The 23656-nt window shown below is 38.0% G+C and overlaps 1 protein-coding gene across 1 annotated transcript; it reads left to right on the top strand.

The window, feature by feature from the left end:
• The first annotated feature begins 3557 nt into the window (after nucleotides 1-3557).
• Nucleotides 3558-22145, top strand: muc13b (mucin 13b, cell surface associated). The gene is made up of 15 exons (XM_072712735.1): nucleotides 3558-3799; nucleotides 13067-13150; nucleotides 14108-14377; nucleotides 14492-14662; nucleotides 14782-14871; nucleotides 15115-15228; nucleotides 16070-16179; nucleotides 16389-16447; nucleotides 16674-16810; nucleotides 17009-17143; nucleotides 18562-18604; nucleotides 19772-19809; nucleotides 20048-20135; nucleotides 20419-20611; nucleotides 21205-22145. The coding sequence occupies exons 1-15, from the start codon at nucleotides 3730-3732 to the stop codon at nucleotides 21316-21318; spliced, it is 1716 nt and encodes a 571-aa protein (XP_072568836.1). The 5' UTR covers nucleotides 3558-3729; the 3' UTR covers nucleotides 21319-22145.
• The last annotated feature ends 1511 nt before the right edge of the window (nucleotides 22146-23656 follow it).

Raw genomic sequence — 23656 nt, 5'->3', positions numbered from 1 at the left:
GGAACTGTAATTGTGAAAGTCAGATGATAATGATAATAAATATTATTAATTCCCTCCATTGTTATATTTGTAGCACAAACACTTATAACCTTCACATTTATTTGTCAGACATTGTTGTCCAAAATGTCAATTAAGTGTAGAAACCAATGGAAACCTGACAAAGTCTCAGCCTCCTCAATCAGCAAATTGCTCTACTAAAATATTCACCTTGTATAAATTGGCCCTTTTAAATACTAAGCCAAACAATATGTGTTAAGCTTCGGTATCAGCATACTGCTCTGGAATATGTTTGCTTAGATTAAGTTTTCACTTGGTGTGGCATTCGTACCACATAATACCACTATGATAAACTGAACTCTGTAAATATAGATTTTAAGATTAATAATTGTTTCTGTGAGTAGGAGTGATGGCTAGTTACATTACAAAAATAAAAATTTTAAAAATAAAGTTTATAAATGTGTGTGAGATCAGTTTAGAAAAACTATAGACATTATTGTCTTGGGTAGTTACCTTGCCCAGCTTTTTCAGAGTATTTAAACCATATTTCATCAGTATTACTGCTATGAGTCACATATTCTACATTTTTTGTGCCAACGGTGGACCATGAACCTGACTGAAGTACAATGCTCTTGTGCAATATATGTTTTAATTGTCTTTACTTCTCAACACGCATTTCCCCAGCCCACCATAGGTGGCAACCAGAGGGACTGTGGTTGTCGGTGAAAGAGACTTAAAGTAGGACTTTTGTTCAGCACCATCTAACGTTTCTGGTGATATTTTAACAGTCCTATTCTTTTTATTGATAGACTAATTACTAGAAATATGTTTGAATGTCGCCTGAGCCATTTCCTCGTTTTCCAGATGGTGCTGTTTGTTTTCACTTATAAGCTCTGTTAAATGAGCACAATTTTGCTATGTAAATATTCTGAGAGAAATGGTAAGCAGATTACTACCTATGTTAATGTGGCACAGTTTAAAAATCAGTTAATATATTTTGAATAATTCAAATATTTAGAATTTTTTTAATTATTTAAAACTGAATTAAAACAGGATATGAATTTCCAGCCGTAGAACATGTGAGCATTACCCTCAGAAATTTTGCAATGCATTTTAAGACTACAGCTTCATTATTTCTGACTTATTCATTATGTTAACCACTGTCAAGATCTTCAATTGGTGACGTGAATCACAGTGATGTGGCAACTAAACCACTTACAAAACAAGTTATTGTTTTGTTTTTTTTTTTAATTTAAATTAATAAACAAAGTTGCTACAAAATATGTACCATACCTAGCTTTTTTTTGCTGAACATTTTTTAATTACATTATACATGAAAGCATAAAACTGCCTCATAATATATTCCTAAAACAGTGAACATTTTAGTTTTATATTTCATTTCAATACACATTTAATAAATCAAATAAATAAATCATGATGACACTTTGATGATGTCATTGATCCCTGTGGGGAAATTCTCTCTTTACCCACAGTACATACATGCAGCTGTGTCTGTGGAGCTGGGGGTTAAGGACCTTGCTCAAGGACCCAAGGACATGTGATTATTCTGCCAAGGCTGAACTTGAACTGGTGACCTTCTGATCACAGGCACAGCGACTCAGTCCCCAGTTGTTTATTAGGTTTCGTCAGGTTGGTGTTCCTGGTGACCACATCGGCAGCATTGTGTATCCTGTGATGGAGTGCCATTCTGCCCTTGCTGCACCCTGCCCTATGTCCTGTTTCCTGGTTTACTCTACACGCTTGCCAAGACTTTTAATGGTTAAGAAGTATGGAAGATGGGTGGATGGATAGATCCCCCTCCCCCTTATTTTCTACCCTTGTAGATGTGAAAGGCACAATGTGTGTAGCTTCCTTGAGAGGTATATATATACCTCTTGAATATATATGGCAGTACACATACTGCCATATATATTCAAGTGGACTTTGCCACTTTACTGCTCAGCCTAGTCTTTCACAATTATGCATGGTAATCAAGATATAAATCATTCAAGAAACCGGATGTTTATATTTCAGTATAAGCTTTTGTCTCACTTCCTTGTTCCGTAATATTACTCACTTTTAATCACTCCACATCCACCTGTAGCTTGTTGAATGGATGGATGAAGTGTCATATTCATCCATCCATTCACCCACTTGTCATTTCAAATGCCTTTGAAAATCCCCCTTTTCTCATAAAGTTCTGGGCAGAGCTGATTATTTTCTTGTATTCTGTTCCATAGTTTCCATCATTCAAAACCACTAAAAACTGCATCCACTGAATGAGGCTGATATTTGTGGGATTAATTAAATGTTATGTGTTAACTGTGATTTAAAAACCTGTAAAATGGAAAAATAAGAATACTGTAAATGCCTTAAAGTAGCATGAAAGGGATTGGAAATATGAGAACTATTCAGACTGTTTCTCAATGTTTCCTGTGCTGGTCTCTTTCAGACCTGCTTAGCTGCATCAATGTTCACTCCCCCTTTGTTTTCCTCGAGGTTGATTCATCTTTAACTACAAACCATATTTAACTATAAACCAGCGTAACACATTAACTAAACATGAATTCAGCCATGTAAACATGAAATGAGTAATTTTGAATTTTAAATTATTTTTGAATTTATTATTAACTGTTGTTAATGTATTACACATTATCTGTTGTTTGTTTTGCAAATGTGTCCAGTTGATAAGACGTCATCCATAACAGCGATGGAAGTAACAGTATATTGAAATTCTCAGAATTCCTTGACAATGTCATTTGGTTGAATTATAATTAGATCTACTTATAATTTGATCGATTCATGATTATATATATATATCACATATGTGTGGCTTAGTATCACATATGTACTAGTCACAAATAAGTCACAAGTCCTAACTTTCAAGACAAGTCTCAAGTCATGTCAAGTCAATGCCAATCCATAGTAATTTCACCATCAGTAATGTATGATAAATGTAATCGTAAATAGTTAATAATAATTTAATGCATTCCATCGTAATAAATTTAAACAGTGGCAAATTTATTACTAATTATTAATACTGTGTTAATATTCCATCTCCCCATGTAAGGGTTCCTGTAATAAACAATTCAAATAAGCAGAAAAACTGGCATAATTCCCATTCCATTTTAACAGTACAGTATTAAGCAATTCAAATTTAAAGCAATTCCAATGAAAATACAGACTTAGACTCGCAGAAAACGTATGAAAAAAAAATCCCTAAAATCTTTGTCACACACACTGTAGGTCTGTTGGCCAAAGAGTATTTAACAGAACTGACACAGCTGTAGCTGAATACTGAAACTTAAGTACATATCTGTACAGTTATTTCTCACTTGTTTATAAATGTGTATATAGCCCTGTTTCCATGAATACGTTAAATAGCCTATCTGCAAACGTCACAGTTACCATAAAGGTACAAAATATGTTTAATATGATGTTTTATGGCAAAATAAATGCATGTGTTTCACAAAGTTAATACATCAACTACCCCAGTAAGCACCACCCAGGAGGGAGTGGTCTGGCGTCAGCTGCTCAAGTACTCAAAGCCTTAGCTTGAAACACCTGGACCTGCTTCACATTTCGCACCGATAAGAAATAGGAGACGATCAGAGAGGATTTTGTCACAGAGACAAAAAAGAAACTACACTAAGCTGATTTTTTTTATTTAGTTTTTCTTTTTAAGAATAAAGTTTTTATAAATTATTTACGTTTTTATTTTTTTTCTAAATTATGAATACCTTAATGCTCTTATTTCACTTTGCATTAGTAACAACGATTTACAGACAGACCAGTAATGCAGGTAAGCATGAATTGTTAACCAATAGAAAACTGAATGGGCAAAGAAGGGGCAGAAAAAGGAATTGTCAAGAGACTGCTTTACATTACATGATTATCACTAAATTTAAAGTCTACTATGTCATTGTATAACATTTTCTGCATGATTAACCTATGTTTGTGTGTGTGTCTTGGAAGGGGGAGGGGGATTACGAGCACAGTTTTGTAACAATGACTACAGTTCCTGAATTTGAAAGCTAAATTTGAGCTCATTTTGAGACCTTTGACTATTTCAGACATATGGCATGAATACTCCGCCATTTGTGGGAGGCCACCAGTAAGCACTACCATAACATATTCATCATCATAATTCCAGATAATGTAAATTTTTGAATGTGTACATAATTATGCTATTTGTTCTTTTACTGTAATCTTATTAAACTTTTATATGAGTAACTATTTCAAACTTTCAGACAGTTCAAATAAGGCAAAATAAGAACATCCTTTATTACATTTTAACTGATCTAATATGCATTTGAATAGAAGCAGTATTCAAATATTGCAGAAAAAAATAATTGTAATGTATAATTTTGCTCAAGTGCAAAATTAATTATTGAAATGATTCAATAATTTTAGTCAATCAATACAAGCCAAGCAACAATGTTAGTATTAACCACATGATTTTACTTATCAAGGAATATGTTTTATGCACATATGTGTTTTATACAGAATTTAAGATGTCCATCTCTTTAAATTATAATTTACAGAAAAAGCATTATGATCAAATCCCTTTATAACTATAGGGATTATTGTAGCTTGTTAAACAAAAAAGCATGTGGTCACAGATTTGATTTAGCAGTGGATTGTTTAATCCACTTTTAAATCTGAGCTGTCTCCATGGCAATGAACTCTTACGTTACTGCTGACTGAGCATTCAGGAAACTTTCTTGATCATCAGCATCAGTGGGTATAATCAGTGAAGCATGCTTTGTTTCTAAAGCACCAACTCCAGTCCTTTGCTGACTGTCGGATTACAGTTTTAAAAGTTGCCAACAGTGTGACCTTCTTCTGACCTTTTTTCTGTGCTGCACTGTTATCTGAACTTTTGTTAGTTCAGGAAACAATATATTGTCATTATCACATTTAGACTTTTATTAGTGAGGTGTTTGACAAGTGAGGAAAAACTCCCAAGGACAGCCTGTAACTGCCATATGCTCCTCTGCTGAGGAATACTGCTGTGTCTGTGTATCTACATTGCCTGCCCAAAAAAAGTCACTGTTTGAATTTAAATTAGTAAGCGTTTAAGATCCAATGACTGGATCTTTATTACAGATCAGCAATGTTCTGCAGCAATAAAGTGAAGTCAGATGCGTTCCTGAAACTAATGAACAGCCAGGTTGCCCCATCAATTGATTATTCTTTCCTAGTGGCACGGGCATATTCCAGAACGATAATGTCATGATTCATCGGGCTGGAATTGTCAAAGAATGCTGCAGGGAGCATGAGGGATCATTTTCACACATGAATTGGCCACCACAGTCATGACCCTATTGAAAGTCTTAGAGATGTGCTATACAAGATCTTCACAAGAAATGAATGCAAATCTGGATGGAAAAAAGTGTTGAGATAAGCATAAGCATGTGGAAACAATGCATCAACGAATGTGCACCCTAATCAAACCTAAAGGCGGTCCAACAAAATATTAATTTTTTTGGCCAGGCAGTGTATTTTCATGAAACAAAAGATATATTTACTTTAAAATTTTTCAGTTTTTTTTATTTTTTACAGAAATATAGTGATGGGGATTCTTTAAGTTTATTTTTTATTGTTGATGTCATTGTTATTTCCATTCTCAGTCCTCCCTTTGGGGCTTAATGAAAACAAAACTGAAGGTAATGCTGAAGCCTCAGTCTTTGAACAATAAGTGTATTATTTTGAGGCTTAGATCTTTTTGAGTATTGTAATGATAACCTCATATTGTGTCAACAGTGCTGTCATGCCATGTGAAATACAGCTGAATTATTTGGCATTGTACAACAATTGTTTTTAGTTACTTAACAGACACTTACATATCTGTTTAGAGAGCTTGGTATTGTTCCTCAGGATTTCCGGTTAAAGCCTCAATCAGTGTCCCTTTCCAGCTTCAAATCTTCAGCTGCTTTACCCGCTGTGCATAGAAAAGCTTCAGAAAGACTTTCAGTTTTAAGTGGGCTGTACTGTTAGCTAGACTGCCTGCCTGTGTGTCTGTCTGTCTGTCTGCCTGCCTGACTTTCATCCCTCAGACAGCAGTTCTAAGAAACAGATTTTACTGTTGACTGTTAAACTGCAAAATTGAGGTGTTTACAGTACATTAAGTCTCCCACACAGAAGGGAATAGCAGTTTCATGAAGTCTCAATCATAGAAATTGCTCCATAGTAAAACTTCTCTTATTATGTTTCTACTTTAGTTAATACAAACATTATTTTCTTTATTATTACTGAATGATGAACTTGGATAGATACTTTTGAATGATTTATTAAAAAAAAAGAATAATTGTATTACATATGACTGCCTGGGTGTTGAATGCATTGAATGAACTCTTTGGGCTTTTGAATTTTATTTTGAGTTTTTTTATTACCAATACAAATTTTGAATATAATTAGTACAATTAGACCAGTGGTTCCTTCATAGCTGGCTTTAAGTCAAGCAAGCAAGACTTAAATATGTTGTAAAAAGAGCCCTTGATTCCTTAGTTAATCGAATTGGACAGGCTTGTTTGTCAGGTGACAAGTCTTAGAACTGTTACTATAGCGCTGTACAGAAAGCATATTAAAGATGGAAATTAACATCACTCATCAGTACCAAATATACTAGAAGGGCAAATTTACTTGTGGTCTGTTTTCAGAATAAGAGGCTATAGCTTCATGGTGTCCATTAAAATGAGCATTCAAACTTTTGAGAGAACACAATGATATTGGATCAAGGAATACTGCCCCTCTACAGGCCTCACAGGATCCTCTATATGATAGGGAGTCTCAATCAAAAAGATTATAAGCATTACTGGCTGCATAAAGAATGTCCTGGTTTCAGTGCCCCCCTCTCAACAAATAATTCATTGAATGTGGCCAGTATTGGGAGGACTGTGAAAGGGCCAGGAACAATGCTGGTATCGCAGGGCTTGTGGGACTGTGATCACCATACCTGACAAGGTCAGTAATTCCCAAAGGCAAAAAGAAACAGGGGTCAGACAGGAAAGTGTGGGTAAAGGATCCAGAAGAATTTTCATTGACAAACCGGCAGTGTATTGCAATAAGTAAATAGAAAAGAAATGCAGCATTAAATTGACTGTACTACGATAACTACTGACTTTGACATTACCCTCCATTAAAAGGTATTTTAATATCTGAGTTGCAGCTATTCAGCTGAGTAGACTATAACCTTTGCCCCTTGCTCTCTCAGTGTCCTTTAATCAAAAGTTCAACACTTCCTAGTATTTCAGGAATTCAGTCTAATCCGTCTGTGCAAGTTGGAGATGTTCCCTTGGCAACGGTGGAAGCTGGCATTAATGTTGTATAAATGTGTGATACATCAATATTAGTCAAACTCAAGTTAAAGTTCCCATATTCATGGGCAGTTAAATATTTTGTTTCAAGCAATATTGTTTTAGAACATATCTAAGAACCACTGGCAAAAAAAATCTGTTTTATTGATTACTTTAAAATGAAACTTTTCCTATGAAATTTATTTCTTTTTCCATAAGGAAAACTCCGGAAAGCCCAAGCTGTAGTTTGCTTGTAGTCTGTGCTCTTTGCAACATATATATTGGACACAATAGTGTCATAACAATATTATTAAATAGTAAAGTATTCCAAAAAATATATGGTCTAAATGTTCCCTCTGTTCTTTTGTAAAACTACTTAAAATCCTTTTTTAAGTACCTGAGAGGTACCATTCTTTTCTGTTTTGCCTGTATCAATATGACGCACGTAAGTTTAGTTTGTGTCTGTGTACATTATACAATGTGTACACTGTGCACAGGAAGTGTTAGGTGGCTTTTGGTACCAGGCTTGTATTTTTGCATTTCACAAACTGCTCTTAACATTAAAGATTGCTAAAGTGTGCTTGAACACGAAGTGTTCATGTCCTTACAGTGACCTTACGTGGTCAGCTCTTCAGCTCTAACAAGTTTTTACCTCAGGGAAATCTTATGGCGTATGACTCAGCATTTAATGCTTTCATACACTCTCTTTATATCTCCAGATACATCATCAAACACACATTTTCTCTATTGAAACTGTAAAATGACTCTCCCTGCATTTTGTTCTGCATTTGCTAGACAAGAGTTTAGTCAGATGAATCTTTAATGTCCCCAATGATCCTCTATTAGTGGTTTGATGGTGGGTGGATGGATGAATGGAATTTACTAGATCTACGTTTTTTTTCCATTTACCCCATTTTTATGTACATTTCACAAAGACAATATAAATCACTACCTCCTGATCATTTTAACTGTTTTTTGAGGCTCTTACTCCTTATCACACTTTCACTTCTTTCAGTTTGACCAATGGATTGTGTATAGTACACTGTGTATCATTAATTAAACTTATCAAGATCATACAATTCTATTGATGTATTGCTTCTCTATTTGTATGACTTAACACATTGCTTAACAATAATTTGATTTCCTTATAAATATAATCAATCAATACATATGTCTCCTCACTCTGATGAAGAAAAATTCTTCCTGATGGACTATGTTGGTACATTGTGTCGGTGTGGCTGGAGTCTAAACAAATAAATGTCTGACAGATTCTGGATTGAGTTTGTAGTTTACCATTCATAGTCTGACACTTCTTTCTATTAAAGGGAAGTGGTTTTATTGTGTTTTTTTACTGCTATTATAGGGATAACTCTTGTTTGATAATCTGCAGAGGATCATGCAGACTGCCATGTTGGAGAGTGAGTGAGAAAAGAATGAGTGATTTGTTTTTGGTGGAGGGCAGTCCTGGCTGGGATGGACCCCACAGATCCTCATATACATGACACAGCCATCTGTGATCCTATCAAAACCTGTATGGCAGGGGTATCCAATCTTATCCGCAAAGGGCCGCTGTGTGTGCGGGTTTTCGCTGCAACTCCCTAATTAGATTACTAATTAGAGGACTGATTGGCTGAAGAGTTCTCACACCTGGGTTTAAACAGCTGACCTACAGGTTATCCCAAAAACCTGCATACACACCGGCCCTTTGCGGATAAGATTGGCCACCCCTGCTGTATGGTTTGGGGACAGGGTGGATTCTCCATGAGAGGGAATGCTGTGTGTCTGTCTGTGTGCAAGCATGTGTGACATTTACCCTGGGGAACTTCATAGTCCAGTGTAGCCCTTGAACACAATGATATTATTTCCATATTGGCTTAAAGCACAATATGCTCATTCTAACAAACAGGGAAGCATCAGTGTTTCAGTCTATTGATTTTTTAGAAATGAAGTTCTGTTTCAAAATATCAGTAAGATCTTGGTCTGAAATTGAGTTTCCTCCAGCTATTTTAGCTGTCACCACACAGTTTTGCTGAGCTAGTTTCTCTTCATCTATCCATAATTGTATATGGACCTTGCGATAGGCAGTGTGTGTCATGTGATTGTATGTGGACCCTGCGATAGGCAGTGTGTGTCATGTGATTGTATGTGGACCCTACGATAGACAGTGTCTTTCATATGATTGTATGCGAACCCTGCGATAGACAGTGTGTGTCATGTGATTATGTGAAAACCCTGCGATAGACAGTGTGTGTCATATGATTGTACGTGGACCCTGCGATATGCAGTGTGTGTCAGGTGATTGTATGTGAACCCTGCGATAGACAGTGTGTGTCATGTGATTATGTGCAAACCTTGTGATAGACTGTGTGTCATGTGATTGTACGTGGACCCTGCGATAGGCAGTGTGTGTCATGTGATTGTACATGGACCCTGCAATAGGCAGTGTGTGTCATGTGATTGTAAGTGGACCCTGCAATATGCAGTGTGTGTCATGTGATTGTATGTGGACCCTGCAATAGGCAGTGTGTGTCATGTGATTGTACATGGACCCTGCGATATGCAGTGTGTGTCAGGTGATTGTATGTGAGCACTGCAATAGACAGTGTGTGTCATGTGATTGTACGTGGACCCTACGATAGGCAGTGTGTGTCATGTTATTGTTTGCGGACCCTGCGATAGGCAGCATGTCTCATATGATTGTATGCAGACTCTGTGGTATGCAGTGTGTGTCAGGTGATTGTATGTGAACCCTGCAATAGACAGTGTGTATCATGTGATTGTATGTGGATGGTCATCTGCATCTTGCAGTAGGACCCAGGCTTACTCTTATTCATTACAGGCTAAGTAATTCAGGGAAAAATGGTTAATATGTAATGAAATCTCATTAAATTACAAGCATTCCTATAATTGTATCATTAAGCGCTTTCCTTTTATTGTATTTCATACTTTTAATCTACAAATTCACAATGACCCACTTAACACAAATGATTTAATGATGGGTGCATAACTTGACAGTTATCGTCATCTTCAGGGGCTTTCTTCATTTCTGAGGTATCACAAAAAACAAAAATAATTTTTCTCATGAGGAAAAAATTGTTTGGCAAAGATTCCAAAGGTCCCAGTACAAAACTATTTGTGCTTATGCTGCACACTTTCAGGGTGTGGTTCAGTGTGGCTAAGAGACTATTTAAAAACAATAACATTCTTGAATAGAACATGAGCAGCCTGAGTAGTCATTGTCTTAGTTTACATGAGAAGCAAAACAAGTCATAGTCACGTTATGTTGTCATAGTCATGGCATTTTCTTAGGGCTGGCACAGCTAAATGTTGTCTTAGCAGTACATTCTATACATGTAAAGCTTCCAGAAATGAGTCTGGACTGGGTCATTCCATTTTATTTCAACAAATTTCCAGGTTTTTGCATCACCATTTTCTTTTCATTAAATTTGGCATGCAAATTACACACACCTTCTCTTTGAGATATGGGGCCTTTTCTACCCTGCTGTTACCAAAAAAAAAAAGAAAAAGAAAAAAAGCTACATGGCTTAGTCATGGCTTGTTTAATTTTTTTTCACAGTATCAGCAACTTCTATTTGGCTACCGGCTTACATTTGTTGAATGAACATGGATTGTCCTGACAGTTCCTGGAAAAAAACAATGAACAAACATAGTAATCATAGTAATCATAATAGCCACTATCGTTGTCCTTCCTATGAAAAAAAGTAAACTTTTAAGAGCCTTTATGCTTTAGTCAAGGCCCAGTTCAACATTGCTTTGAGGTAGGACACACCTTCAAATGCTGTGTAAGGAGCAAATGTGCTTTTTGTTCCTGGGTAGGCTTTTTGGCCTTAAAGGTATAAGGTATAAGTCAAGGTAGGAATTCATCATGGTTGCTCAGAGGAGATACCGGTAATTTTTCCTTGCCATTCTTCTTTGGGGAAACTGAGGAGTGTTTCTGGTGTGGTTTCTGTTGGAAGTTTGCCTTCATCCTCTGCTTCTGAGTACGTTTCAGGCCAGGTGCACACCTGGTAATGATTGTTTTAACAATACACTCTCATAAACCATGTAAACCAGCTTCCCAGCTGCTGGGAGGAACAACCAGACTGTTTGGCTTTAGATGTTTTTTTTCAGTTGTGTGAGACCTTCCAGTTTTAATTTAAAAAAACCTTAGCTTCAATGGTCTTATCCAGTTCTCCACCACCAGCCATGGATTGGAAAGCCTTATTCAGGCCTATTCAGGCATTTATGGAGAAATTTAATGGAAAATCAATACATGGGTCCATCCATGAAGCCATGAAATCAGAGTGGCACAGAGCACATGACAGTGTCATACTGGCACTGTGTAATATCTGCAGTCCTAAGTGTAGACTGTAAGTTACTATTGTTGGAAATGCATTCACATGCAGTGTGTGGTATTCTTCACTGCTTCAGATGTCTTTGAGCACAGTGCAGAGTCTGAAATGGTACTCTACTGCTCTGTGCATTTTAGGAACGCCCCTTGTTCATTGTAGGCCAAGGGCTATCAGTACTCTTGGGACTAATGCTCACTGAGTTGAGACTGGACAGTCAGCAACTACAATGAAGCCTTGTTCTGTCCTGTGGAGACCCTTACTTTCAGGACAATAGCTGCTGGATATATGAGGGGGTTGAGGAGGGGGCCACAGATGTCAGTGCAGGGGGGGTTATCATTCATCAGTCAGATATCCAGTTTCGCACGCAAATTTTCTCTGCAAATGCTTATAATGCAGAAACTGTTGATGTTTATTGGAAGCTTTACTGCATGCTTATTTTCTATCACTCTTAAAATTACGGATCTGTACATCCTTTTGATGTTCTGATTTTTCTGAGATTGCCTTGTGAAAAGACTGTTTCACTCATTTACAATTTGTGATACTTTGTTATATACTTCTGGATGTTTTTGTATATTTACAGATTCAGTTTTGCCCCTGTGCTCTATATAACATTCACACTGGTGTCACTAAGAATATAGAGAGAGTACAGAGAGAGTTTATACATATTTCTATTCATAAAATGGGTTTGCTGGTAGTTCTTATGTATATTCTAAAGCAGGGATCCCCAACTAATTTCTCTTAGGGCAATGATATATTTTGCTGAGTGGAAGGGTTATGACATTTGAATTTGCTGAGAAGTCATGGGGATGGGGGTGGGGGGGGGGGTCACGTGGTCCAGATTAAATTATGTTCTGCTCCGGATGCGGGTGAGAGTCTGTCTTTTGGACACTCGTCTTCCGCATGTTGTCCTTCTTAAACTAAGAGGCATTTCCTGTACTGAACGATGACGAGTCGATGCTGCTTCACAGAGTGCAGTTGGGAAGCCGTTTTACTTTATGGCCCAGGTGGCATGTCACTGCTGCGATCCCAGCTGTTCCTGAATTGAGGGGGAACTTGGGAGAGGCGCTTCTGCAAATTTGAACATTGGCAATAGAAGAGTTTCTATTGCTACTGTTTTTCACAGTGGTGAATAGATGTCTCTGGCTCTTGCTTAATGATCTTACCATTTAGTGTTTGTAAATTATGCAACAGTGTTTATGGAGCTGATATGCTCTGTTATATAATGTCAATGTAATCAGCAGAATTTTGTTTACAGCCATCATTTATGCACTAATTGTATGGTACTTGATATCAGGCCTTCTCCCAGCCTGGCTGTTAGCTTAATCACATCTTGCCTTATAGGTATAGCAAACCAAAAGGGTATAAATAACATAATATTACTACATTTTTATCTGACTCCTGTTGCCCTTTGATTTGAAGCTGGAACCGCTGACTCAGTGACAGTAAATGCCAACCAGACTGCAGTTCCCCCAGAATCTCATTTGATGACATCTCACCCTACAGGTGAGTGCCGTAGTATTTTTGGGTTTTCTAGTGTTATTCTCAGCTTAGATGGATATAGGTAACTTCAAGATAAGATACCCCGAATCAAGACATTTCTGAGTATCACACATGCATGTATTTAAAAACTTATACAACTGCCATGTATATGACACATTTCTTTTAAAAATGACTTTGTGCAAAAAGGGTACTGAGAAGTAACAGAACCTCTTTGAGTTACTAAATAAAGAAAGAGAAATCAGTGATGGTATCTGTTTCCTGGCTGACCAATGAAAGAGCACATATGTATAGACAAAGACAGGAGTGGGCTGAAACACGGCCAAGAAGAGCTGTGGGAATGTTTATAAGTCCTTCCAGTCTTCAACGACCCTTCTCTTTGCACATTGTTCCTGCTGCGTGACCTGCGATAAGTCACATTAAGCTTATAAAAAATGTGGAAATTCCTGTGTTGTGTTATTTGTTTTTGTATTGCCTATTTGCAGTACCCCCCCCCCCCCCCCCCCGGCACACACACACACACACACACACCAGTATAGAACTTCCACCCACTCAGGAGGACCCAGGCTGACTACTACCACCCGCTGTGGTATCACATAGCATTATCCCATTATCCTGTTCATATATATATCCGTCTGTGTGTGTCTGTGTGGATTATGTTTATATTACATTGTGGGGACCAAATGTACCCCACAGTGTAATAAAAAACAGTTATTTTAACGTTGTGGGGACAACAACAAAGATCTGTGAATGTAATCAAATACACTAAAATTGTTTGGTTACTTATGGTTAAGGTTAGTGCTTGGTAGGAGTTAAGGTTGTCATGTTGGGATTAGAGTTTCCCCATAGGAATGAATCGAGAGTCCCCACAAAGATATAATTACAATGTGTGTGTGCACATGTGTGTGATCATTGCCTTGTGTTGTGTTTAATGTGTCCTTTTTACCCTTTTTTACCCGGCAGATTCAATTACAACAATGGAAAGCCGAAGCAGCCCTTCTGCCTCCTCTCCAGTAGTAAATCACACTTCCACTGCTCCTTACCACTCCTCCTACACTGTTACTGATCCTGGTAGCCCAAATAGTACTGCTGCCAGCCCCACACTAACAGAGGAGGCTTTCCCTGTTCCTGGATCAAACATCTCCAGTACCATCCAGCCCAATAGCAGAGAGCAAACAGAACGAACCAGTGACACCAATAACACCAGCAGCACAGAAACACTGACATCGTCTCCTACAGGCTAGTGTCCTACTGCATTTACGTGACAACATGACATATCCAATATGGATGAATAAATGACAAGTCTGACAAATGTTTTTTAATCTTTAGATATGATTCTTTTTTAACATTCAGGTAAAAGTGATTACACCACTGCAACTGACGACAGCATTTCAACAAGCGAAATGAGAACTCTCCTTGATTCCAGCACCTACAGTACCATCCCCACCACTTCCACAGATCAGGCAGAACCAACCAGCACTGATGGCATCAGCAGTACCGAATTATTTACTGTTTCAGGTCTATCCCCTGCCTTACTGTTTTAGTCATATGACATGCCTTGTCAGTACATATTTATGCTCTGCCATTGAGCTTGCTTATTTTTTGCTTATTTTTGTTTATTATATTTCATGCAAAAGACACCTCAATCTCAACCAGAGACGGCACCTCTACTCCCACAACAATGGTGACCAAGACCATCCCTATCATTGCAACCACCCTGGTCCCAGGTGGTTATCCCGTATTATTTAATGGCTAGCTATCAGTTTGACAGCACTAAGGGTGGGAATGCTGTTTCACTAGTGGCATAATCTTGTTATATTACTCTATTTATGTGGAAAGGGACTCTAAAAAACTGATAAATACATTAATTAATCTGGATGTGCATCCGCTTAATATTTATCTAGGTTACACTTTGCATAATGAACATGAATATCTTTTTGAAGCAGACTGTATTTTTTATTTCCTATCAGGATTTTGCTTGTCCAATCCTTGTCCTTCTGAGAGCATCTGTGTAGACCTCTATGAAAACTTCACCTGCCAGTGCCTCTCTGGGATGTTCTTCACTGGGAGCAGCTGCATAACTGGTACATGTTCATGCTAGATTAATTAGTTAATTAATATCATTATTTGGAAGTATACAAAAATGTGATCTACACCACTGAAGTGTAAAAACACCAATAATGAACTTGTCCCATTCCTTTGTTTTTACCATGTTCTTCATCAGAATCAGAACTCACTTTAACAGCCAGGTTCACCTGAATGTACTAGGAATTTGTCATGGCAGTATTGGTACATACAGTCATACACAGCATAGAACATAACTTAAGAAAAATAACAAGAATAGAAATAAAATAGATTAAATAAATGATGGCACGGTGGTGCAGTGCTTAGCACTGTTGCCTCACACCTCTGGTGTCACGGTTCAAGTTGCCATCTCGGCTCCATGTGTGTGGAGTTTGCATGTTTTCCCAATGTTGTTGGGGGATTCCTCTGGGGGCTTCAGTTTCCCCCCATGGTCCAAGCACATGCTCAACATGCCAAGACTAGAGTTGCCAAATTGCCTGTAGGTGTGAATGGTGTATGTACCCTGTCTTGCCATCCGATCCTGGGTTATTCCCTGTCAAATTCACATAGCTTCCAGGCTCTGGACCCCTGTGACTGGCGAACAGGTGTAGAGGATGGATGGATGGATGAATGGCTTTTATCTATAAGCAATGGTGCAAGTCAGTGAATCAATATTTACAAAATGTGCAGTGTCCCCCTAGATGTGCAGGTTTAAGGACTGATTAGAACCAGGTTCCCATGTATATACAAATAAATAATGTTATGCATTAAGTATAGATGTGCATACTTGGTGCATCACCAAGTCTCACTTTTGATGAACTGATTGTCTGTTATTGTATGTTTGTCCCATTTGTATTGCAGCTAAGGTCTTTCCTGGCAACCTTCATTTGACAAATTCGAATTTTAGTACCCAGATGTCTGACACAACGTCAAAAATATTTAAAGAGACGGCACAGAGCATCTCAGAAATGGTATGTACTGTTTTCATACACACACACACAAACACACACATATTTTCTGTCTGTGTTGGGACCAGCTAAAGCGTGTGTCCCTCAATATATTCTACATTTGGGCAGTTTGTATTTTACATATGAAAATGTTTTATTTATTATCATTTCTCCGCTTTGTGGGGAGCTGAGAGGGTATGAATGGATGACCATGAGTGTATTGTGCACTGTAGATGGCGCAGGTATTAAAGGACAATGAAGGATATAAGGAATCCAAAGTCATCAGCCTCAAGTGAGTAACTCTTGACTTGAATTGATGATTGTAATGTCATTAACCCCATAATAGAGGTACTTCAGTGACAGCACTTTGTCTTTTTTTAAGTTAATGGCTGCTTATAAAAATAATATAAAAAAAGGTATTGCTGTCCAGAAATTGTATTATGTGTATTTCATGTTGCCTGGCAGCAACAATGAGGAAATGAGAAAGTATTTTGCTGATCTGGTGGCTGTGCCTGCAGGCAGGGGAGTGTCATCGCGTCTCTGGAGAATATATTTGCCCACAGCTCTTCCATCACGGAGAAGGACATCGAGGAAAAGATAGATAATGCTATCAAGAACAACGATTACCCACTTCTCAATAGTGCAAAATTCGTTGGTGAGAGTGATCTCGGGATTCATGAAAAATCAGCGTGGAAAAACATGTGTTTGAGTAGTGCTGGCCATGTAATAAAATGTTTCAGGGATTCGTGGGTGTACTGATACTCAAAATGTCATACTGGATGATAAAAAGCTGCTTTGGGCTTAAAACTGACACTTGTGCTGTTCTATTCTTTGTTCCCCATTGATTGTGAAGCCACAAGTGCATGTGACTCTGCTCCACCTTATTGTGACAGTAATACTACCTCTTGCAACTTTGACAATGGAATCGTCTCATGTTCCTGTCTGGATGAATACGTGCCCTTTTTGTTTTCAACAAGGACCTGCATAGGTTAGTTATTAATAATATCATTACTGTCCTATTATGTTTATTTACGTCTGCTGTCCATTCCCTGAGTGTTATTTGTTTGTGGGTGTGTTGATGGGACAGAGCACTGGGGATGTGGGTACTGTTGTGAGATTGACAAGCTCAGGACAAAGGTTCCAGCGACCCATAATAAATTTGTGTAAATGAATCCTGTCTGATGCATGCTCGAATTGTGCAAGTGGTGTTAACATGTGCAAAGCAAGTAAGACTGTTAGCAGCATAGATAGGGCTAAATTCCAAGCAATTAAATGACAGCAATGTAAGTCATCAGTCTTTTAACCTTTTGGACTGTGTTACTCTGATAGGAAGACAGGGTGTTTTCGCTGGCCAGTTGTTTAGTGAAGTGTTTCCCAATCCGGTCCTCAATCCCCCTCCAAGCTCCCTGCCAGACAGTTCACATTTTTTCTCTGAGCAAAAATGTGGACTGTCCATGGGTCCCTGAGGACTGGATTGGGAAACACTGATTTAGAGTGTAGTATCTTCAGTAATGCTTCCCAACAGCACACTGGCAGGGCCCCATCCAGGGCAGAGAGTAAACGAGAGCAGGTCAGACACACCACTGCTTCATCCCTTGACAATGGCACACTTACAGTCCTCCCTTGTGTATTGGTTTATGGTATTTTTCTGCAGCCCTTAAAGTTTCTATGGCTATAGAAAAAGAATGGAGTTTTGTTTGTTTGGGGAGACATAACCATCAAATAGCCATTATTTAGATCACTATATTCCTGGATTCCAACTCTTCCTCTGCCAAGTTGAGATGCCACCCTAACCTCATTTGCACTGTATTTCATAGTCTATGTTCTATACTTGTTTTTGATTATGGCACTATTTAGACTTAATTTTAAGTGAATGAATTAAATTAAACACACCTTTGCACATGTGATTGGTTTAAATAATTATACAGTTGGATATTTCATGGGGTTTAGGGTGTTTTTACACTTGGTCTGTTTCATCCTTTAAAGCGAACTCAGATCGATTAGTCAGCATTTTTTGCATATATGTGAACACTCCAAAGGAACTCAGACCCCTTTGAAATGAACTAAATTGAGACCACACTGGGAGGTAGTCTCAGTCTGGTTCGCTTTTAGTTTTTGTGAACACAAAAAGAACTGAGTTCTCTTTCTGTTGGTCCACTTTTGGGACCACTTCTAGAGGTCTGAGTTTGGTTCCTTTAAAGAGGACTATATGTGAAAACACCCTTAATCTGACTCCTTTGTGGCTTCTCTATGTAGCAGCTGAGTAATGTGGTATTATATTTAAGTGTTAGGCCTGTATTACTGGTGTGATGTGTAACTAAGAAGATTAATTAGACTGGCAATCTGACAGTTACTCAGCACATGTCCAGCTTTTGTTTTAGCTCTGTTATGTTTTTGTTTCCACAGCTTGCCCAATTGGTCAGAAAGCCGAAAATGGGAGATGTGTTTCGTAAGTACTGACAGAGCAACTTGCCATTGTTTTGAGAACTGGCTCCACCATGTGGCAGTTTGGCAAAACTGCACCAAATGCAATATTTAGGATTTTTCTTTTGCACTAGATCAGTGGTTCCCAAACTTTCTCTGCAGGACCCCCCTTTTCTAGATAGGAACATTATTGAGCCCCCCCCCCCATTCAAACTACACAGGTTCAGATTCAAACTTTATTTGAAATACAACTCTCTTTTCTAATTGAGCGAAACAAATGCAATTACAAAATACAAATGGTGCAATTTCACCACTGTGGGAGAAAAAAGAGCAATCAATTAAAAATAAAAGTCCAGCATAAGTTTGAAATTATGCAAATGCAGATTTAACATTCCTGTTAATATTCATTGGCGTACACAAATTAAAGTTTGTCTTACGATTACCGTATTTTGTTTTTAATGATAGCCGCAGGTTTCAGCCTATACTATAGCACAAAACAACACTAAATCATACCCATTAATTGATAGTCTCCCTGCAATTCATGTAGAAATTTTAAACCTCGTTTTTCATGATATGGTTAGATTTTTTTGTCCGGCGCTGCAAAACGTCGTCACACGTCACCATGTCACATGGTACAAAAACCTTGCAAGAGCAAGACGACTTAAGACAGATCGTACAGCACCACTCAGCCGGCTGAACAAACTGGAACTGCCTCCGTGACGACACAACTTTGCCCTTAATGGCTGAAGAACGTGTGGTTTGTATGACGTTTGTATCCCAGGAAGTTGCGATGCGTTAATTGCTACATGTATTTCTCCCGAATATCACGTAAAGCAGTGAGAACTGGTTTTCAGTTAATTTACCTGGTAAAATAAAGTTGAAATAAATTACATAAATGCTCTAATAGTACACGTAAGTTAGTGGTTTATTTATTGTTAGTTACTGTAATGTTGCGCTGCTTTATTTATTTAATCGTCCAGTCTGTGAATCGATTTTATGGTGGCACATGCCCCTGAGGGTATCCCATTGGTGCATCCCTCCGCAATACCTCTGCGCCCCCCTAGGAGGGCGCGCGCCCCAGTTTGGGAACCACTGCACTAGATTATGATATCATACACTGACAGCCATAATAGTCAAGCATGTATGGGGGATTCCAGGGTGCTTTCTGTAATGTTCTATTTTTGCCTTTCAGATGCCCCTTTGGTTATTCAGGATTCAATTGCAGTGACTGTAAGCTAGTATTTCTGTTTTTCTTTGAAGCAAAGCAATGTTTCAGTGTTCTCAGAGTAGTGTTTTGATTTATTTCAAACAGGTGCACCCTTTTAATCATTTCAATGCCTAATATTTATATAACAAATTCATTAATTACATTTGAGGATACCGTTTTAGTGCAGTATGAGTTTTAACTGTATTTTTTCAGCTAACAGTGCCAGGAGTACAGCTTATCTGTTCCCTGTTCTGCTTGCAGCCGCCTTGCTGGCAGTGGTAGTGATCTCCTGTGTCTTGGGGGGGCTGCTGCTCTTCACACTCATCGCACTGCTCATCATCTGCTGCAGGTGCATCCCCAGATTCACCCTGCCAACAGCTGCTTTGTCTCTGCAGAACATGACTACAAACAATTTCAGATTCTCTTGAGCTCTTCCCCTTGTCTTTGACTTCCTCCCCTAGTTTTTAAACCCCTTCCCTCATTTTTGCACTGTACACCTTGTCTTTGAGCTTCTCCCCTTGTCTCTGAACTGTCCCCCTTGGCTTTGAGTTCTTCCCCATGGCTTTAGGCTCCTCCTTTTGTCTTACCCAAAAGAAGCCATGTGATTCTAACACTGAAATATGCACTTTCAGGACTACGAGTAAAGGTCATAACTATGGCAGTCCGTACTCCAGCCCCAATGCTGCTGAACCGTTGCCCAATCAGGGAATCCCTAAGATCCCACGGGCCAACACAAACAACCATTGGGAGCGGCCAGAAATGGAAATGACAGAAAATGGCAACACACAGCCCATGGCCGCCAGGGAACAAGTGCCAAGCAGACGGGTAAAAAGGCAATGTTTCTACTGTAAACCCTGGAGTTTGATTTGGAAGTATGTGCTGTTCAACTGTTGCTGAGTGGGAATTTTGGGCCCGTGTAGTATTTGTTTCACAAAACAAGCTTCAGTGTTGAAAGTAAAAGTTTATGTACTTTGAAATGATTTTTCAGCAGCCATTTTCAGAACAGAGCTATAACCTTCCCAAATAACTCTAAATTCAGTCTGCCTAAGGCATGTCAAAGGGTTTTTTATTATGCTACTGGTCTCTGTACCCAAGTACTACAGGTTTAGTTCAGTTCTGTCAAATGCCAGAATGAGTCTGTAGGAATGTTAAGATTAAGTAAGATTAAGATGGATTTGATTGATTCCAGGGGGAAATTCTGGTGCATAGACAGTACCCATAGAGCAAAGACAGTAGATATTTTTATTAAATAATATTTATCAGTTATAGTGTTTATCTTCAGGTAAAATGACTGCAGTAGATGATTAAGGAAGCTCAGGTTTTTAAAGAACTCTAGCTGTTAGCCTATGTTGCTAAGGCCTCTACCTTTGCCTTTAGGTTCAAGAAGAATTACAAAGTAAATGGCTTTTTCCCTGCAGGGGTACTATGATGACCTGAAGAACTTTGCAGGAAGAAATACTTCAAAGTACTCCCACCTTGTACAAGGCCAGGAAAACCCATATTTTATTCATGAGGATGAATATGGCAAGTAGAAGCTCATCAAGAGTGGCCATGCTTATTGCAGAACAGCATCTCGTTGCATATGGAGCATCATGCCTTCCTGAAGACCTTTGCATGGTAGTGTGAATAGGTTCAGCTTGTGTATAAAGTGGTAGGGAAAAACTTGGTATTCTCTATCATTTCTAAGGGTAACATTTAAAATCTGCAAGTATTCTTTCATTGGGATATGTTTTAAATATGTCTTATCCCCATAGTTACCTTAAAGGTACTTTTTGTCATCCATAAAAAAAGTTTTGTAATCTTTTCTTCCCATGAAATAATTATTTTTTAAGAAAACAGCCAACTCACCGCATTTGACTTTATCCCATTTCGAAGCATGTTTCTTGATTTAGAGCACAACAATTTCTACTACAATGACAAGATTTTGAGCAGTGTTAATAAGCCTCAAAATAGCAAGATGTTCTGGGTTAGATAACAAGATTGTTAAATATAAATGTTTTTATTTATGGATATTTTTTTGTTATTCTGAACACAACAAAAATAAACATTATCAGAGAGAAAGCTTCTGGAATCAAGTGTTTTCAAGTTGTTTTGGGATAGCTTAAATCATTGGGTGTTTATTTTTTGCACTTAATGCATTTTTATTTTATTTTATATGTTTGTCTTTGTATGCCAAAATGTTTCAGTTTAAAAGGTGCAAAGATTCAGTGCAAAGTGCATTTTTTTCTATTTGGTATGCTAAGATTCCAAGGAATAAACACCATCTGCCAAGTAAATGAGATGCTACATTTAAATGTACATATATTTGTAAATAACCTGCTGTTTTTAATAACAGTAAAAATATGCAGATGAAAACAAATTATTTTAATAACCTGTCTTTTATTTAATAGCATGTTAAAATAAAATGACCCATAGAGAGAATGTAACTCTGATCCAATACATTGCAGAAAAACACTGAAATCATTAGCTACAGTGCTGTGAAAAGTATTTCCTCATTCCACATGTCTCACACTAAATGTTTTCAAACCACACACAGATTTTAGATCATTTTAAATAATTGTATCTATCATATGACCCATGTAAGCAGGATTTGTGGTTCCATCTGTTATGGCACGTTGCCCAAGCCATAAAGCAGCACAGTATCCCCACAACGTCAGTTCCTTAGATGTTAGTTGGGGTTCTTTTGAGATTACCTGGCTGAGCTGTCAGTGTGCTCTTGGAGGAATGTTGATAGGCCAGCCACTCCTTGGAAGACTCACCACTTGTTCCAGGTTTTCTCCACAGCTGTTACTGTGGTCTGTTGGAGTTCCAGAGCCTTAGAAATAGCTTTGTAATGCTTTCCAGGCTGCTTAAATTTCTTTCTCATCTATGCCAGAATTTATTTTGCTTGCTGAGCCCTTTTGGTCTGTGTCACATAGCTGAAAATGTTCTATTTATGGGATGTTTAGTTTCAACAAGGCTGGTGATAATCAGGGATGGCCTGGGTGTGTCTAGTCTTATTGAACCCAATTATCAATGACATTTGTCTAACAGGGTTACATTTTCATGCAGGGTCAGTTGTTGATGGATACATTTTTTCCTTCAATAAATGAAATGGCCATATCTAACCTATACAAAACAATGCTCATGTTGTCTGTATATTATATAAATTTTTATTTTAAGATCTGAAACAAGTGTGACAAAAAAAATCAGGTGGATTTCTTGGCAAATACTTTTTCACAACACTATTTATGCTAAAAATATGTAAGAGAGGTTATGTGGCACAATAGGTGGAGCTTAGTGGGGGGGCATTGATGATGTCATATGTGGGAGGGGGTGTGTCCCTTTATTCTGATTGGTCCAGGGACGTGTCCATTTATGGTATCAGATGTGCTTGACAGTTAGGGGTCACGTGGATGTATATGTCGTTATGCTCATAAGGGCACGTGTTTGTCAGATTGGGGGCCGGTAAACTTTAAATAGAATTAAAATAAGAATAAAATTAGAATAAAAATATACTGCATGTATTTATTAATGTATTGTTTTTAACTACGTTTCAAGGAATAATAAAATGTTTAGCCGGATGAATATAAACTAGTTCATACACGTCCATCCCTTCTATAACTGGTGTCAGGCCACAGCCACGTGCTGTTAGGGGTCCAAATTGACACACGCGTCCAGACTTTCTACATTTTAAAAGAAGGAAACACTTAAACTCGTTATATTTAACCAACAAGTTTAAAGAAGAAGAAAAACTTTAGCAGTATTTGCCAATGTTTTATTTCGGTGTTAGGTACAAGGTTGAAGAAAGCATTTAACCAACAAACCTTTCGATCCAACCCTCTGGGTGGCTGAAGCGGAAATGAGATGTTTTCCCAGCAAGCGCTCACT

This window comes from Paramormyrops kingsleyae, chromosome 5 (assembly GCF_048594095.1).
Source record: "Paramormyrops kingsleyae isolate MSU_618 chromosome 5, PKINGS_0.4, whole genome shotgun sequence".
Lineage (NCBI taxonomy): Eukaryota > Metazoa > Chordata > Actinopteri > Osteoglossiformes > Mormyridae > Paramormyrops > Paramormyrops kingsleyae.
Note: the sequence above shows the minus strand (reverse complement) of the source record. Positions and strands in the feature narration are given on the sequence as shown.